Here is an 18,732-nt window from a genome sequence, read left to right on the forward strand (position 1 = left end):
CTCAGCAATGGGTCAACTCTCCAGGAGGTCTGGTGTAAGTTTTTCTCCTTGTTGAATCACCAGTCACCTTCTGGTCACGACTGGCTGGCTCAGAATGAGTCCAGGATCAAAGACAAGGAGCACTAAAGGACTCATTTTTAGTGGTTCAAACTTTTTGGTCACTTAGCAATTTCCATAACTGGTTCGGCCATAGCTCCCCTCGCAAAACCAAAATGTCCACTCCAGGAAGAAGAGACGTTCTCCTAGCGCAGGCATAAGGAGTACACTTGTGTCTCTAAGACTGGGGGCACCGAACCTGACCAAGACACTACCCTCCCGCGCCCCCATCCCCCGCCATTGCTGAGGCGGAGGAGAGGAGGGACATTTCCCAGATGTTCATTACTGTTAAAGGGAGACCAATTCTCTGGGTGGAACTGGAAAAGTCAGTCGGCTGTGGGAGGACCGAGAAGAGAGATTTCCAGGGGTTGGCAGTTTGTGGAGAAACGTCCCCCAGCATAGCCCAGGACGAAGAGAGGAGGGTTTCGGGACCCCTCCAGCAGGTGAAGACCCTGGCAGTCCAGGGAAAACGAAGCCCCACTTCCGGGTTTGGAAGCGTTCCTCCTGGCCCCTCCCTGTACCGGGTTACGGGATCTCCGGGCGCATGCGCAGCTCTCGGCCGCCGCTCTGGGACTGGCCCAACTTACCCTAAACAACTAATCTGCTCCTCCCCCTCTCGCTTGGGGCGTACCACTCGCGTTTGCGGGGAGGCAGCGCGCCCCAGAGTACTCAGAAGCCTGCTTCTCTTTTTCACACAGGGGGAAGGTAAGTTTGCCTCAGATTTTAAAAGTTCCAAGAGTACGAAAGCCGTAGAGGCCCGTCGCCAAGTGATAGCCCGCCGCTCTCGGCTTTGCTCACAGCCCCGTCTTCTTCCTTTGAGGAGCTGAACAAAGTGGCACGCCCGGATCCCAGCTGATCAGCTGCTGAGCTTTGGCGGCGGCTCCCTTGGGCGAGACCATTGTGACTCCTTGGGAGGGGTGTGTAAGGAGGGGAGGGGGCGGAGCGGCCATTGTCCGGTCAGCGCAGCCTCCGGGGGAGGGGAGGGTTTTACGGAGCGAGAGGGGCCTGGTGCCTCACGGCGGCCGCTGCTACGCCAGAGCCGGCGGGGGTCTCAGGTCCTTCCCAGCGCCGCCGCACGGGACATCGCTCTGGCTGGGAACGGCGGTGGGAGCTGCCAAGGGCGCCGGGTCTTTCCTCCTCTCCCCCCGCCGTCCTCCGTTCACCCGCACGCCCCACCTCCTGAGCTCCCCTCCCTCCGCTCTCCACGCCTCCCCTGGCCCCCCCGTCTCCGCAGGCCGAGTGGTGCGGCCCGCCTCCAGCTGACCGGCCTGGAATCCCGGCTCGGAGCCCCGGACTCGCGCCCGCCCGCGCGCCCGCTCCCTCCCCCTCCCCCCGCCCCGAGACCCCCGACGCCGCCGCCGCCTCCTTCGAGCGGGGCCCAGGCCCAGCCGCTGCCACCGCTGCCGCCGCCGAGCTCTGCCGCCGCCGCCGCCGAGCACCATGGGAGACGCCGGGAGCGAGCGCAGCAAAGCGCCCAGCCTGCCGCCTCGCTGTCCCTGCGGCTTCTGGGGGTAAGTGCCGGGCTGAGTGGGGGTTGGGGCGGGGGGCGCGGGCTCCGGGGCTGCCTGAGCAGGCCTCGGGGCCCGGGGAGGCCGGAACCCTGGGGGCTGGGTCCAGGCCAGGCCTGCGGGGAGGGGAAGGGGCCGTCCCGGGGAGGGGTGCCTGGTGGGGAGCTAAGGGGTGCGCAGACAAGGCCCTGCGTGGGGTGCGCTGCCACCCTCAGGGACTCGCCTGCCCGAGGCTCGGGCCAAACGAGGCCGCCCAGGCCACGGGCGAGGGGGGCAGGGCAGTGGGCAGGGATGAAGGGGCGGCGTTGGCACCTCCAGGTGGAGCTGGGGTTCTCCCTTCCTTTGGCTTGTGGAGGCCAGCCCTTCCTCCCCTCCTTGGGGTGCCCAGGCACTAGAAGGGTATTTCCTCTGACTTTTTCACCTCCCTTCCTCCCTGTCCCCCAGAGACTTGCATCATCACTTCCTAAATTATATCCCAGTGCCCCATTTGCTTTTAGGAAGCTGTTCACACGTCACCCATTTTTAAAAGTCGAGCCCAGAACCCAGGCTGGGTTAAAGTTATAAGACTGTGGAGATCTCACCTTTATTTAAAACACGTTTCTGAAGATCTGTAAGATTTCCTTGTTAAAAAAGCCTCAAGTCAGCCTGGCTTAGGAACGTGAGAGCCAGTTTGCTCAATTGGCTCAAATTCCCTTCTCTCTTCTTTTTTTTAAACGAAAAAAACTTTCACCTTGGCCGGCCTGTATTCTTACTTGCCATCCTGTGTTAGAGTGAAAATATATGAGGTGGAAAATTAACTTTCCTACCTATAGTTACAGTTTAAATTTTCCTTGTAACATTTGGAGTTTTATGAATTGCCACCCCTCTTACTTAACAGGTGCCTTCGTTATACCTTATGATTGTAGACCTATTGTAAGGAAACTGGAGACTTTGAAGGCCAACTTTTGTGATTTAGCTCTTTGGTTTTGTTTTATTTTCCAAAGATTCAGTATATTTGGAGGTGCATAGAAGCAGTAAGGAAATGATTATTTTTGGTGGGGATGTTTTCAAGTATTTATCTTTGCTCGCTCTCAGATCCTAGGAATGGCTGAGGAAGAAATTAAGGCTATGGTTTTGGGAGTGCAGAGAAGGATTAAAAAGTGGATCTTAACAGATTTCTCTGGAGTTGGTTAAATTCAAAGGTTTTGATGAAAAAAATCTCATTTTCTCATCTTTTTGCCTTTTCTGTCTCAAAAATTTCTCAGTGAAAAGACTTCCGTGAGAAATAAGTTATGGCATTACCAAAAGTTCTGAAGATGTGAAAACATCTTAGGTTTTACGGTCTCCTATTCTTTTTGATTTGAAAGTAATAATTGTGTTGTCTGCTAAGTGCTTTCATAGACACTAATTCCCACAAGAATTTTATTAAGAGCCATTATCTATTTATAGATGGGGAAACTGAGACTTAGAAGAGGGTGGATAACTTCCCTTTGCATAGAGGAATTTCAGGGTGGAGCTGGTGAGCTCTTTAGAGTGCTTAGTACCATCACGTTTATGACATCAGTCTGCAGCTCTGGAAAAATCTGGTGTCACAAGTCTCAGATTGTAAATCATAAGAAAACATGTGGCTCAAAGAAGGTAGCTGCCAATGGCATCTAATGCCCAGGATGTATCAGAGGTCTATTTCCCACCAGCATGTCTGTGTCCTTGGGATAATTATTACTAGTGGAACCTTAGACTTTTTCAAGTCTTAGAAACTGAGGAAATAGAATTGTTTGTTCCCTTTAACTAGTAGGGTTCTGAGTAATGTAAGGAGAGTTTGGTAGTAGCAGAGAGGAATAGTTACACTGATGCCATACTTGACCTGTAAGCAGGCAAGGCTTCTTTTTTGATAACTTGCAATCTGGCACTTTTTATGAACTGCAAGTTGCCTAACAGGAGCAGTGAGCACGAAACTAATATTTTTATGGTGAAGTGTATTTTTTTAACATGTAATGTTTTAACCTTTCTTGAAGGTGTTTGTATGCACTTTTGTAGTTTGCACTTTATACCAGATTATAATGAAATTGCAGCCTAGTTTCCTTTATATCATGTCTGACTTTGAACATCTTTCCCTTATTGCATGGGCTACATTCGTATTATGTTCATTACGTAAATTTAGAATGTATTTAGCAAATACTAGAGTGCCTCTGATATAATGGTAGACAGGAGGGGTACTGGCCCCATTCTCTGGTAGCAGGGGGCATAGAGAAGTGAAGTGACAGTTACAGTAGAGTTTGTTAGACTTGGTATAGAGTGTGATGGGAGGGGCACCTACTCCAGCTGAGGTGGAGGTAGAGGAAGGTAACCCAGTGGGTGATGCCAGCCTAGTCCTGCAGGAAGAGTTGAAGAGAATGGAAATAGATAGGAAGAAAAGTGTTTCTTTCAGGCGGAGGGAATAGCATGGATGAAGGCCTGCTTGTTAGTGAGATCACTACACATTTGAGTAACTGAAAGTTCATTGGGGTGAACTGGTAGATTGTGAAGAGGGGTCAGCTAGAGATGAGGCTGAGATGGTGAGAGCAGTCGGTAACTCAGGGCCCCATAGATGATGCTTAAGACTTTGGATTTTTATCCTGAGTGCACTAGGGATCTGTGAAGAACTTTGGGTAGTGAGTGATTTTCTTTAAGGTGAAATATTACTGAATGATCTTGAGGGTGGCCTGGGTATGTGGGTGTGATTGTGTGTGTCTGTATGAATCTGGTTTCTGTATGTTGATGGCATGTTGCCAAGACTAGAGGTACAGAAGACTTGTCCAGAGGATTGCCATACCTGTATAGTGGTCAGGGAAAATGGAGAGAAGTAGATGTCAAAACCATTCAGGAAGTATCTTTCCTTTTCTCTTCATGAACATGAAGGTGAATGTGTTCTCTAAAAACTTTAGTCAGCATTGCACTCTGTGAAAGCCGCAAGTCTGTGAAGTCAGCTAGTCAGGGCCCACACCCAGCCCTTGCAGAGGAGACTCTCAGCAGAATGTTCTGGCACCAGCAGACTAAAGGCAGTTCCTTTAAGATTGCTCTTCTCTCCAGTGACTTAGGCCGTAAGACTCGCTGCCCAGCACTGTCCACTCAGGACATCAACCAGTGGGGGTTGGTTTAAATAGAATTTGGAGGTCTGTCTTGTGGGAATGCAGTTAGAAAGGAGAATGCCAGGAGGAGTGTACAATGCTAATGCTGAGAACACACAGTTTGTAGTTTTCTCCCTTTTGGCTTTATATTGTGAAATTGGGTGTAGGTAATTAAGTTACTATTTTATAGAGAGACCACTGGGAAACTTGCTACCTTGAAAATTATTGAAGATTTACCTCTTTATAAAAGTTGGAAGTTGTTTGTATAGTATGTAAATGTTTTCAGGGTTAATGACCGTAAGTGGTTTGTTTCCTGAAAGATGGACTTAAAACTTTTAGTGAAATATGAGCATTTTCTTGGCTCATTTTAGGCATTTAGTAATCATACCCAAAAAAAAAAAAATTCAGTTTGTAAGTGTCAAATCTGAAAGGAAATAGTCAATTAGTGCATTTTCTTTAGTTGAAATGTATACATATGTGAAAGCACTTTAAAATTATACAGGTATAAATGGTATTAGTTGAAGCTGCATTTTCAGTTGTTTAGACATTTAATGTAATGTACTGAGGGATATAGATTCTCCACAGGTATTTTCAAAAGTTGTTGAAAGTGCAGACCTAGAATACTATAAAAAAAAGACAGGAAGAAGACAATAAGAATATACTGAGTGTACTGCAGGGTAGTAGAAACGATAATTAATTAGGATGAGGAAAATGAACTTTTTTCCCAATTCTACTTATTAAGTATAAATATCTAATTATGATTATTGATATTCTGCTCTTACAGTTATAGGCATTCTCTATCACAGTATAATTTAAGGGAAAGTTTGAGACATACTATTTTTTTAATAAGTAAATTTAAAGTATAGTGGTCATGAATGTTTGGTATTTAGGGAGTAATGGAATATTTAAATATTGGATTTATTAAATAAACTATTCATTGTTTGGATAAAATTCATGATTCATTTTCTAATGAATCATATCATAAAAGGAATATTACACTGGTACATTTTCTTTAGGGAAATAGATTTTATTAGTATTTCACTTTTGTGATCTATTCTCTTGAAACATCTTACTTACCAACCAGATGGGGTTAGGGCAGAGATCCAGAGTAATCTCACAAAATAAATTCTGTTCCTGGAATGGTTATAGTAGAAAGTTGATTAAACAAGATGCTGACTAGTTAGCTTAAATATAACTTATTTATTTATTATTTCTGTTATTTTCTCTGAGTCCAGGCTTTGGGAATTGATGTGGAACTCTTTATTCTGTCACTTTGTGAGTAATCTGGCAAGTGTGCTTGGCTCCTAGCAGTGTGTGACCCTCACACTAGTTTTGATTCTTCAGTCTCTATCTCCCAAATGGAACATGTTGCCACATTTCAACCAGCTTAACCTGGGCTTTCAAATTCATGTGGACACAGCATGAATCACTAGTTAATCAGTAGAATGTTCATTCCAGTGATGTCACTAATTATCCTTTGGTTATAAAACCCCCTTAAACGTTCTCTTAAACCCAACCAGACTCATTTGTGCAGTTTTACTTTTTTAAAAAGATTTTATATTTTTAGAGCAGTTTTAGGTTCACAGCAAAATTGAGAAAAAGGTACAGAGATTTCCCACATACTCCCTGCCCCCACACATGCATAACCTCCCTCATTATCAGCATCTCCATCACAGTGGTGCATTTGTAACAATGATGGACCTACATTGACACGTCATTATCACCCAAAGTCCATGGGTTACACTAGGGTTTACTCTTCGTGTTGTACATTCTATGGATTTGGATGAATGTATAATAACATGTATCTATTAGAGTGTCATATAGAGTAATTTCACTGCCCTTAAAATCTTCTGTGGTCTACCTATTCATAGCTCCCTCCTTCCAACCCCTATCAACCACTGATCTTTTTACTCTTTCCATAGTTTTACCTTTTCTAGAATGCCATATGGTTAGAATCATGTAGTATGTGGCCTTTTAAGATTGGCTTCTTTCAATTGGTAATATACATTTAAGGTTCTTCTTTGTCTTTTGTGGCTTGATAGTTTCATTTCTTTTTAGCATTTTAATATTCCATTGTCTGGATATGTCACAGTTGATCCATTTATCTACTGAAGGACATCTTGGTTGCTTCCAAGTTTTGGCAGTTATGAATAAAGCTGCTGTAACATTCACATGCAGGTTTTTGTGGACATAAGTTTTCTACTCCTTTGGGTAGTTGAACCTCAAGGAGTTGTGTGATTTTACTTTGCACCTTTGAGTAATCTAAAGATACAACATGATTTAAATGAAGTATTCACTGTAATGTACATCTGAAGTTGTGACTGCAGCTGTTAACCAGAGGAACAAAGAATGCATTAGGAAGAAGATGTAGTTAGCACTAGCTAACTGCATTTATCTATTTGCCCCACTTTCCTGATTACATACGGGGTATCCAGAAAATAAAAAATTTGCCCCTTTGATGTGATGAAATGCAGGGAAATTATTTTGTTTTTCTAAAAAAACATGATCTTTGTTTACATTGGCTTGAGGCAGTAGCTTTTTACAGCTAGATCCAGTTGACATATAGGACATAGGGCTCTTTGGGTAGAAACTTCTCCTCATTCACCCTGCTCATTCACCACTCCCCCACGTCTCCCCAAACCCCCCAAAAGAGGAGAACCTAATATTTTAAATCATACCTAAAAGTTTTGACTTAAAGTCTCTTGATAGTCCTTAATGGTATTAAAGTTAATGTAAGTTTTCACAAGTTAACCTTTTTCTAGCTGGAAAAATAAGAGGGCTAAAAATTCTTTGAAATGAATAAAGTTCTTTAAAAAAAAAAATCCCAGAATATTAAATATTGTTTTTTGAGGGCAGAGTACTAAGAGGATGAGAACTATTATAATTTGGATTTTTAATTAGGTCATAAGGAGGTTGTGTCTGTGCAAACTGATGCAAAATTTTGAAATACCACAATAATCAGATCAAGATTGAGGTTAAATTTTTTTTTTTTAAAGAAACGTTAAGTTCGGTATCTCAGCAAAGCTACATGTAGGAAATTTTCTGGTTGCAATTCAAAACTTGTGTGATTTTAATTAAACACTTAAAAAATCGTCCAGATTCAGGCTCGTTGTGGGACTTTGTGTCAGAGTGGTTTGCAAAAGAGGACCTTTATTCCAACTGAGTGGAAGACACTGATGTCACTCAGTTCTACTAGGGACTTTGAGAAACAGACTGATCCTGCTCTGGGTTCCTTTGTAACAAGATCATGTTGCTGAATGAGATATTTAGAAATAAGGAAGAAATTTCCTATGTGTTAAATGAAGAAGAGGGGTTAAGCAGTTTTATTTGAAGTTTTTAATAACCAGAACCTAAGATTGTATTTTAGAATTGTGCTGTCCAATATGATATCCACAGGCTATTGAAATTCAGACTAATTAAAATTAAATAAAATTAAGAATTTAGTTTTCAGTTACACTAGCTGCATTTTTATATACTCTCTAGCTCAATAGCTAGTGGCTACCCCATTGGGGAACACAGATACAGAACACTTCATCCTCCCAGAAAGTTCTCTTGGTCAGTGTCCTTCTAGAATGTTGACCTGATAGGCAGCCAGGATTTTCAAGCCTGTTTTCTTTTTTTCTGATTTTATTGAAAGGTAGTTGACATTCAAGCCTGTTTTCTTGTGAATTCTCTAGAGCCCTGTTTTCTCATTTTTTGAAAATGTGGGACTTATCTAATTTAGCTGTAAGTTTTTTTTTTTTCTAGCTCTAACATATTTTATTTCTAAAGGAGGAAGCAGTGCTATTGTTAATTCAGATTATTGGGAAGAGCTCCTTTGATCAGTTAAAAAAATTTATTTTTTGGCAGGGGGGAGGTAATTAGGTTCTTTAATTTATTTATCTTTTAATGGAGGTACTGGGAATTTAACCCAGGACCTTGTGCTTACTAGGCACACACTGTACCACTGAGCTGTTCCCTCTCCCCTTCTTTGATCAGTTTTGAGAATTAAAATTTCAGTACAAGTTAGGCTATACTTTGAACTTTTTTTTCATGTTAGCTTTTGGGTCAATCATCTTTGCCCCCTTTTTAGCTTCTTTAAACTGGCATTCTCAGAGGCCTGTACAGGGAGATGTTGGATTAATAGAGAATCCTTTTTTTTTAAATCTTTAGTGGGAGAATTTTTAAAGGTATTCACGTTGGACTGTGACTTTTGCAGAGGAATAATATTTGTTTTCACAAATGTGAATCTCATATGGAAGCTTTTGGCATGTGACTAGGGATAAATGTATTGGATTTTCTGCTTAATTCATGTCCTTATATACAGAGGAAGGTGGAGTGGACAAAACCAAACTGATCTGTGATGTACCAGGCTGAGGGAATGGCACAAGATGAATGAAAATGCCATGTCATCCTTGAGCCTAGGAGACAGTACTCCAGACAGTGCTGGACATCTGAAGTTGTGGCTGCAGCTGTTAATCAGAGGAACAAAGAATGCATTAGGAAGAAGATGTAGTTAGTACTAGCTAACTGCATCTGTTTGTTCAACTGTACCAAATGTTCTGTATCATAGGCAGGTGCAGTTTTGTATTAGGGCAGAAAAATGTCCTTGGAAAGATCATGGATGCAGCTGTGACCACTCTGGTGGGGGGAGAAGAGGGGATGGGGCAGACCAAACCACAGCATTTTGCATTTCTAGTTTGTGGACAGGCTGTATTTAGTCTCATTGTTGCCTCATTAATGTCCTGATAAAGAGTGTGGTTGGTGTTGTGCTCAGGATCTTTTGGGAAGTGCCTTTCTTCATTTCTTTCTGCCTAAGTGGGGTGGTATGGAGTAACAGCTGTTGATGTCTTGTCTACCTCTTGGATTCTTACACACTGGTAAGTTGAAGTGCATTTATATAAATAGTCACACACTCAGTGACACTTCCTGGAAGGAGAAGTATTTTAACCACTCAAAAATATCACAGATACTTTCTCCTAGTCAGATTCTTGGTTCAGGCATTTGGTTTTCTTACATAGTTGGGCTGGTAGCATTCCTGAACATGGTGTGAGGAAGTTTCTCTAGTTTATGGTACCTAATGGGAAGGGTAGGGCAGGAATTTGGAGAAATAGATTGGGGTGGGGGCTTTGCTGTCACATCTATGCTTTCAAAGTCTCTGCCTATTTCAGGTCATTGCTTTTCAGTTTCAGCCCTTTCTAGGATGCCTTATATGGATAGATGTGCTGGCAAAGTTATCTCCTGAAAGAATATTTTTTGACATAAGGAAAGACACAAAATAGATTGAAGAATACATTCTTAGCTGGCTAAGTGTGTATTAACCAGCAAGAGTAAACTGGGAGAAAATGTAGTGTAATTCAGTGTGTGTTGTTTCTAGAGTTATGATTTCTTGGTTTCTGTCCTCGGGTTGCATGGGTGGTATTCTTCATTTTCTTTAGATGCCACTGAAGTCCAGAAAACCACATTTTTAAAGTCTTTGTGTTTGCACGTGAAACTGCATGTATTATACAAAATCTTCACAATGTTTGACTCTATACAGTATTCTAGTTTGCCTTTCCCTTTTAATCTAATACAAAGCTGTGCTACTCACCTTTAAAAAGTAAAGGTCTGTTTTTGTATGTTGATCTATAAAAATGCTTGCTTGGAGGGAATTTTGTTTTATTCTTTTGGTTAGGAGGACATTGTCATCTACTCTCTGATGCCTATATTCCCTTTTTCTTTGGTTAGATTACTATTAATTAGCACTACCTCTTGTTCATGTTAAACCTCCCCCTCCCAAAGTACTGTAGCACTTCCGAGATATGTTCAAACCGTGCATTTTATTTGTAAGGCTAATCTTTTTCTTCACTGCCTGTGGGGCAGGCTCTAATCAAGGAACTGTTGCTGTGACTTAAGTGATAGACATACAATCTTGAGTAAAAGTGTGAAGTGTTACATGATGTATACTGAGAGTCTCTTTGGGGGTTTATAATCTCAGTAATATCAGTATGGATTAACTTAGAAAACGGTAGCCACAGTAAAACGTTTTCTGTAGATGTTCCTAAAGACTGCATTTTCTTCCCCTTGGTTTTAAACTGTCTGGTGACTAGATATTATGATCTCATAGTTGAAAGCCTCTTAGGTTTACCTGAATACTTTTCATTGCACATAAATTAGATTCTTATATGTGTGTTTTTGATTGGAGCTAGGGACAGGAAGAAAGGTTTGTGTTTAAATTTGGGATGCAGAAAAGTCACTGGACACATTCCAGGTTTGGAGGTGAGTTGGAAGAGTAAGGACACAGATGGTGGCCAAGGAGGAGACTAGAGTACAAGGGGGATGAGGGTGGGGAAACGTGGAGTGGTGGTAATTAGGAATGAAGATGCTTTATGGCCACCAACTTCTAGTCAAAATATGAGAGGTCGCCACATCTGTAAGGGCTCGAGAAACTAATGTGAACAGGTGGTGTGGGTGAGATTAAAGAAAACATTCTGTCTTTTCTTGAGTTGTCGGGTGTGAATCCCCTGGGGTCTTAGAGGGAAGTGCTAAAGATCATAGGATGAGAGCTGTGATGCAAATTCCAAACTAAAGTTCAGTGGAAGCGGCAGCAGCTTTCAGCAAAATTGGTGTTCCATCTGTTAGAACCCCACGGGCTCTTTCTTCTGCTAAGCCCGGAGGCACCTTCTCAGCCAGTTAAAGGATGGTACTTCACGATGTCTCTTTGCAGCAGGCCATGGAGACTCAGTTTGCCTTCTTTCCCTTATTGGTTCTGCCACAACCAGTTCCATTCCTTGCTACCTATTTTCCATCTCCCTTTTCAACCTTCAAGCCTGGTGTGGATAATTCATCAAAGTTTTGCCCGTTTTCTGCTTTACTTGCTAGCAAGTTCTTGGGGAAAAAACTCTCACAAGCCTTTTCTAAGGTTTTTCTATTAGTACATATGGGGGAGGTTACATTAAATTTTAAAGAATTTAATAGTAGCACTGTCTGGGGGAATAAGACATTTCTTATTTGCTGAGTGGCTAATGAAGGGCCCCTTCTCGTCAAACTTAGGCTCTTCCAAAATGCCTCCAAAAGTGAAGGGCATGCTGATCTCTTATCTCCAGAAAACCATCTGAGCTCAGTGGCATGGGCTTTGGAATCAAAGGCCTGGGTTGAAAACTTGGCTTTAGAATTTTCTTCTTGATCTTGGGCAGTTGATCTCTGCCTCTTTTTCCTTAAAAAAGAATATACTAGAGTTGCTTTGAGGTTTAGTGAGCGCTAATGCCTGTCAAGCCCCTTGGCATAGTGCCTGACCATGATAATTACATTTATTAGGGGCTGACTTCCCAGTCTTGAATGAAGGAGCATTGGTGGCAGATTAATAGAGGCAGAACTATCTTGCCCCAACTGGGCAATTTGTATTTATGGTAATCTCCACACCAGTGCCACCTCGTTAGTTGATGAAGGTTTCTGACTGGACTTTAGTTGATTTGGCTAAGTCCATCATGAAATTGTAGAAACAACTACTAATGCTATCTGTCAGTGGTGTGCAGAGTTTGGTTTGGTATAAGAAAGTTTATACTTTGGAAGTTCTTAGGTTGCAGTGACTACATCTGGAAGATGATGAGCAGGTTGTGGAAAAGAGATAATTAGTTTTAGACAGGTTGAGTATTCATTTTGATGAATTAGATAGCATGTCAGTGTACCTTTACTGTATTTTTAAATTGAGATATATTTGTTACATACTAGTTTTAGGTGTACAACATAATGATTTGATATTTGTATATATTGCAAAATGATCATCATAAGTCTAGTTAACACTCATCACCATACATAGTTAACCAAAATTTTTTTCTTGTGATGAGAACTTTTAAGATCTACTCTCTTAGCAACTTTCAAATAGGTAATACAGTATTACTAGTCACCATGCTGTACGATACATTCCCATGACATTTATTTTATAACCAGAAATTTGTACCTTTTGATCCTTTTCATTCATTTTGCAACCCCCCCCCCAGAATCTCTTGCCACCACCAGTCACCAATCTGTTCTTTGTATCTGTGAGCTTCACTTTTTATTTTATTTTTAAAGATGCCATATATAAGTAAGATCATACAGTACTTATCTTTTTCTGTCTGACTTATTTTCACTTAGCATAATATCCTCAGGGTTAATCCCTGTTGTTGCAAATGCCAAGATTTTGTTTCTTTTTATGGACCAATAATATTCCATTGTATATATATACACAACATTTTCTTTATTCATTTGTCCGTTGGTGAACACTTAGGTTGTTTCCATAGCTTGGCGATTGTAAGTAATGATACAGTGAATATGGGGTGCATGTATCTTTTCGAATTAGTGTTTTTGTTCTCTTCAGATAAATACGCAGAAGTGGAATTGCTGAATCATATGGCTGATCAGTTTTTATTTTTTGAGGAACCTCCATACTGTTTTCTAAAGCTGCTGCACCAATTTACATTTCCACCAACAGTGCACAAGGCCTCCCCTTTCTCCACATCCTTGCCAACATTTGTTATTGCTCGTCTTTGTAATAATAGCACTTTTTTGCATTTCCGTGATGATTAGGGATGTGGAGCATCTTTTCATGTACCTGTTGGCCATCTGTATATCTTCCTTGGAATAATGTCTGTTCAGATCTTCTGCCCATTTTTTAATCAAATTTTTTTTCGATATTGAGTTAACAAGTTCTTTATGTATTTTGGATATTAACCCCTTATCATATATATGATTTGCAAATATTTTCTCCCTTTTCATTTGTATGTTGCCTTTTCATTTTGTTGATGGTTTTCTTTGCTATGTAGAAGAAGCTTTTTATTCGATGTAGTCCTACTTATTTATTTTTGCTTTTATTGTATCTTTTTTAATGTAAACTTTTAAGTGAACTGTAACATTTATAGTGAAAAATGCATAAATATAAAGTGTATAGTGAAATGAATTTTCACAAATTGAATATACCCATGTAACCAGCCCCTGTATCAAGAAATAGCATTCCCCGTCCCCAAGAACCCTTTCCTCCTGCCCTCTTCTAGTCACTGCCCCTCAAGGATAATAACTATCCTGACTTCTGATGACATAGATTACCTTAAAATTTTTCTTCTTACATCTTTTTTCCCGCTTTTTTATTGAGACATAACTTAGTTTACCACACACATTTCAAGTATATACTTCAATGAATTCAAAAAATGTTTTTTAGGGCAGTTTTAGATTCACAGAATTGAGCAGGAGATAAAGTTCCACTATACCCTTTGTCCCCACACATGCACAGCCTCCCTCACTGTTAACATCCCCCACTAGAGTGGTATACTTGTTACTGTCAATGGAAGTACATTGACACATCATTATCACTCAATATCCATAGTTTTACATTAGGGTTCACTCCTGGTGGTTTACATTCTGTGGCTTTTGGCAAATGTATGATGACATGCATCCACCATTATAGTAGCATGCAGAATGGTTTCACTGTCCTAAAAAATCCTCTGAGCTATGCCTGTTTATATTTCTACCCTCCAGCAATCACTGATCATTTTACTTGCTCCATAGTTTTGCCTTTTCTAGAATGTCAAGTACTAGTTGGAACCATACGGTATGTAGCCTTTTCAGATTGGCTTCTTTCACTTAGGAATATGGTTGATAGCTCATTTCTCTTTAGAACTGAAAGGTATTCCATTGTTTGGATGTATCACAGTTTATTTATCCATTTACCTGCTGAAGGATATCTTGGTTGCTTCCAGGTTTTGGCAACTATAAATAAAGCTGCTGTAAGCATTCACGTACAGGATTTTGTGTGGACGTTAAGTTTCAAATTGGTAAATAACAGGGAGTGTGTTTAGTTTGAAAGAAACTGCCAAATTGTTTTTCCAAAGTGGCTATAGCATTTTGCATTCCCATCAGCAGCGAATGAGAGTTTTCTGTTGCTTCAGATCTTTACCAGCATTTGGTATTGTCATTGTTTTGGATTTTGGCCATTGTAATAGGTGTGTTTTGGTATCTTGCTTTAATTTGCAGTTTCCTAATGATAAATGAAGTTGAGCATCTTTCCAGATGCTTATTTTCTATCCATATACCTTCTTTGGTGAGGCGTCTGTTCCGATCTTTTGCCTACATTTTAATAGGGTTTGTTTTCTTTCTGTATTTTATGAGTACTTTGTATATTTTGCATAATAGTCCTCTGATATATCTCCTGCAAATATTTTCTTAGAGTCTCTGGCTTCTCATTCTTTTAAATTTGATGAATTTTTATATATTACTTGATCACACACACACACTCACACACACACTCTTATGTAACCACCACCTACCCAGCTTGACATATAGTTAGTACATTTCCAGTACCCCAGTAGGAGTCTCCTTGTGCCGTACTGTGGTTGTTACCTCCAACTTATTCTGACTTTCATCACTATAGATTGGTTTTGCCTGTGTTTGAATTTTATGTAAAGGGAATCAGATCATATTTAGTCTTTTGTGTTTGGCTTCTTTCTTTCAGCATATAACTATGAGATTCATCTACATTTGTGTAAGAGAGGTAATGATTTTTCATTGCTTTGTAGTATTCCATTATATACTAACATAGTTTGTTCTACTTTTTAAAGTTTTGTGGTTTGGGGGTACTATGAACAATGCTGCTATGAACGTTCTTGCATGTGTTTCTTGGTAGACATAAACACTCATTTCTCTTGGGTAGATACTCAGCAGTAGAATTGTTGGATTATAAGATGTATGTATCTGTGTTTAGATTTAGTAGATACTGTCAGTTTTCTAAAGTGATTGTGTCAATTTACACCATGAGTATATGAGAGTTTTGGTTATTCCATCTTCATCAATACTTGATATTGACTGTTTCAACTTAATTTCAGCTCTTAGGGTTATTGCATTGTGGTTTTAATTTCCATTTCTCTGATGACTGATAAAATTGAGCACTTTTCTTTGTAGGCCATTTGTCTAAAATTTAGTGTGAAGTGTGTGTTCAAACCTTTTGCTCATTTTTCTATTTGGTTGTCTATTTTTTTCTTCTTTATCTGTAGGAGTTCTTTATATGTTCCGGACACAAGTCCTTTTTCAGATAGGAAGTAAAGATATCTGTATAGTTTTGTAGTATCTTTTTTTTTTTTTTTTTTAGTTAGAAAGGGAGTACATTTATACTAAAAATTCAGCACAACTGGGTATACAGTGAAAGGGTTGTCTCTCTCCTACACCATATCCTTAGTTCTATTTTCTAGCAAGAATCATGGGTAAGTTTCTTGAGTAACCTTTCAGAAGTTTCCTGTGCATACACTACATTTACCCTTTTTTTCTAACACAAATAGTAGTGTACTACATACTATTCAGTATCTCGCTTTTTTTACTTAACATATCTTAGAGTTCTTTCTAAAACAGCATATGTATTTCTAGCTGCTGCTTTAAATGGCAACACAGTATTCCAATAGTTGCATATACTAGATTTTATTTAGCCAGGTTATCTAGTCACTTCTTGATGGATATTACTACTACCACCACCACCACCACCACCACCACTGCCACCGTTACTACTGCTACACTACAAAAAATGGTTGTTAGGTATATTGAATTTTAGGGTTTATGGATCATCTAAATGTGAAAATGCCTTAAGCATTCAGAGTTTAGGAGAGAGGATGAGCTAGGGCTAAATCATTTAGGGTGGCGTGAGTGCGTAGGTTATAGCTAAAGCCAGTGGAGCAGGTAGGAACACACAGGAAGAGTACTGTTAGACCAGTGGTTCTCTCTGGAGTAGGTATGGGGTTGTCAGAATCACTTTGGGAGCCTTTTCTAAAAAACATGTTACTGCTATTTCCCCCAGCTCCAGTTTAGTGGGTGTAAGGTGGGCTCTGTGCAATTCATTTTTTTATTTTTCTTCATCCCTTGACTATTACCACTGTGTGTCACTTTCCGTTTGAGATCCATTTGTATAAAATGAGAAGATAGCTTAGGATGGACCCTGAAATACACAAGTAGAATAGGAGGAGTTTGGGAAAGAGAATGGATGGACAGAGGAAAAATCAGGTGAATTTACGTTCTCTGAAACCAAGAGGGGGATAGTTCAATGAGGAAGTGATAGTAGGGTCATGCTGCAAAAGACAGTCAAGTAAGATGATGTTTGCGACTTCTCTGCTGCTTAAGAATGCTAGAAGAATTTTAGTAATGCCTTTTTAGTCACATTATGCATCTCAGCAGTATTCTGGCCCAGCATGGTACCAGTGTGCCCTTCTTGGAAAATAACTGTAGTTATGTCTCATGTATACCAGAAATTGCAACTTCTGTTAATGATCCAAGAATCCAATAATTGTGAATTAGGAATCTTTTCTTGCATCTATTTATAATTTTGGTTTCTATTAATTCTCTTCCAGTAATAAATTCTTTGGGTTATATTTTTTAACAAAACAAAGCTTGAACTTCTAACATGTTAGATTTTAAGAGGTACTTTGTCTTTATAGTCCTATATAGTAATCTTATATACAAGATTGCACTCACCTCTTCTGTCTTGGTATTTTACTTAATTTTAATAGCTTTAATTTTAATAACTCTAATCCTCTTTTCTCAGCTTTTATTTTTCTAGGAAGAAGTCTGTTTAGTCTAGATGTTCATACTTGTAAATATTCTGATATCTTTTCTGTCTTTTCCAAATTGTATGTTACATCTTTTTGAAGTGCATCTATGTTACTGAAGACTCTAGACAGGTATATTCTCTTTTTCCTTGCCCCATTATTTAAGAAGAATTAGGTGAGATATGAAGTAACATGAGCAGGCAGACTTCTGGCTGATATTGATTTATATTTTTTTATTCATGCTATGGGTTGTATGTGTCAATATGACACAGAAGAGGGGACATATTAGTCCATACGTAGTGTGATTGAGCATTACAGTTGAATTGGATTTTTCAGGTACTATGAAAATATTTTGCTGCATGTTATTTTCTGTAAAGTCTTCAGTTTATCTAGCTATATGACTACTATGTTATGATTTAAAGAAATTATAAGCATTTCATTTGAATTCTGTGATCAAAGACAGTTGGGTGATTTGAATTTATAGGTGAGCTCTTACAAGAGTACAATTGTATAGTGTTGTATTAATGGTAAATTATTTTAATGTTAAATATATGTAAATGGTAAATATACACAAAGGTACTTTTTAAATTTGTTTAGAGTTATATGGATAAGTTTAATAGTCTCATAAGTATATTGGCAACTTGCTGTTGCTTTGTTTTAGAATATCCTAGGTCAGGAGGGTGATGTTGAAGCTATTTTGACTCCCTGCTGCTTTACAACATGGAAACTGACAAGAAGGTCCAGAGTATTGGCTGTATTTGCAGACAAGGACAACTTGCTGTATTTTAACTCAGAAAGAGATTAGAAAGTTGATGCTTGATCTCCTGGCTCAGAGTTCACTGCATGTCTGAAGTGCTGCTGCTGTTATTTGTTTAGCTAAAATCTTGGGGTTATCATTTTCTAGTTATGAAAGGGATTGAAAATTTTTGGATATAGCATTAATCTTACATTATTAAATGTAGAAAGTAAGTTTCAGTTGCTTTCTTCCTCTTCAGTTTTTTTTTTTTTGCTTAATTTTTTTTTACGTTGAGACATAATTCACATACCATAAAATTCATCCTTTAAAAGTGTGCAGTTTAGTGATTTTTAGTATATTTGGAAAGCTGTGCAACCATCACCACCATCTAATTCCTGTAAATTTTCGCCACAAAAAGAAATCACGTGCTCATTAGCAGTCGCTCCACATTCCTCTCTCCCTCTGGCAATCATGAATCTACTGTCTGTTTTTAATGATTTGCCAGTTTTGAACATTTTACATAAATGGAATCATAAAATATATGGCCTTTTATGTCTGGCTTCTTTCACTTAGCATAATGTTTTTAATTTTTAAGGTTCATCTCTGTTGTAGCATGTATTAATACTTCATTTCTTTTTATGGCTGAATGATATTCCTTTGTATGGATGTACCACATTTGTTTATCCATTCATCAGTATATGGACATATGGGTTGTTAGCACTTCTCGGCTACTATGAATAATACTGTAAGCATTTGTATGCAAGTTTTTGTTTGAACACCTGTTTTCA

General features: G+C 39.6%; 1 protein-coding gene across 3 annotated transcripts in view; it reads left to right on the forward strand.

Annotated features, from left to right (window-relative positions):
- The first annotated feature begins 664 nt into the window (after window positions 1–664).
- Window positions 665–18,732, forward strand: part of ZFAND3 (zinc finger AN1-type containing 3) — a 289,475-nt gene continuing 271,407 nt past the window's right edge. Inside the window, exons 1-2 of one of the 3 annotated variants that reach the window (XM_032462993.1) lie at window positions 665–801; window positions 1,331–1,607. In XM_032462993.1, coding sequence (XP_032318884.1) covers window positions 1,537–1,607 — 71 coding nt within the window. In that variant the 5' untranslated portion in view covers window positions 665–801; window positions 1,331–1,536. Of the gene's footprint in view, window positions 802–1,069; window positions 1,608–18,732 lie in introns of those variants that run through there. The other 2 variants (XM_032462994.1, XM_032462992.1) reach the window with 2 other exon arrangements.

This window comes from Camelus ferus, chromosome 20 (genome assembly GCF_009834535.1).
Source record: "Camelus ferus isolate YT-003-E chromosome 20, BCGSAC_Cfer_1.0, whole genome shotgun sequence".
Classification (NCBI taxonomy): Eukaryota; Metazoa; Chordata; class Mammalia; order Artiodactyla; family Camelidae; genus Camelus; species Camelus ferus.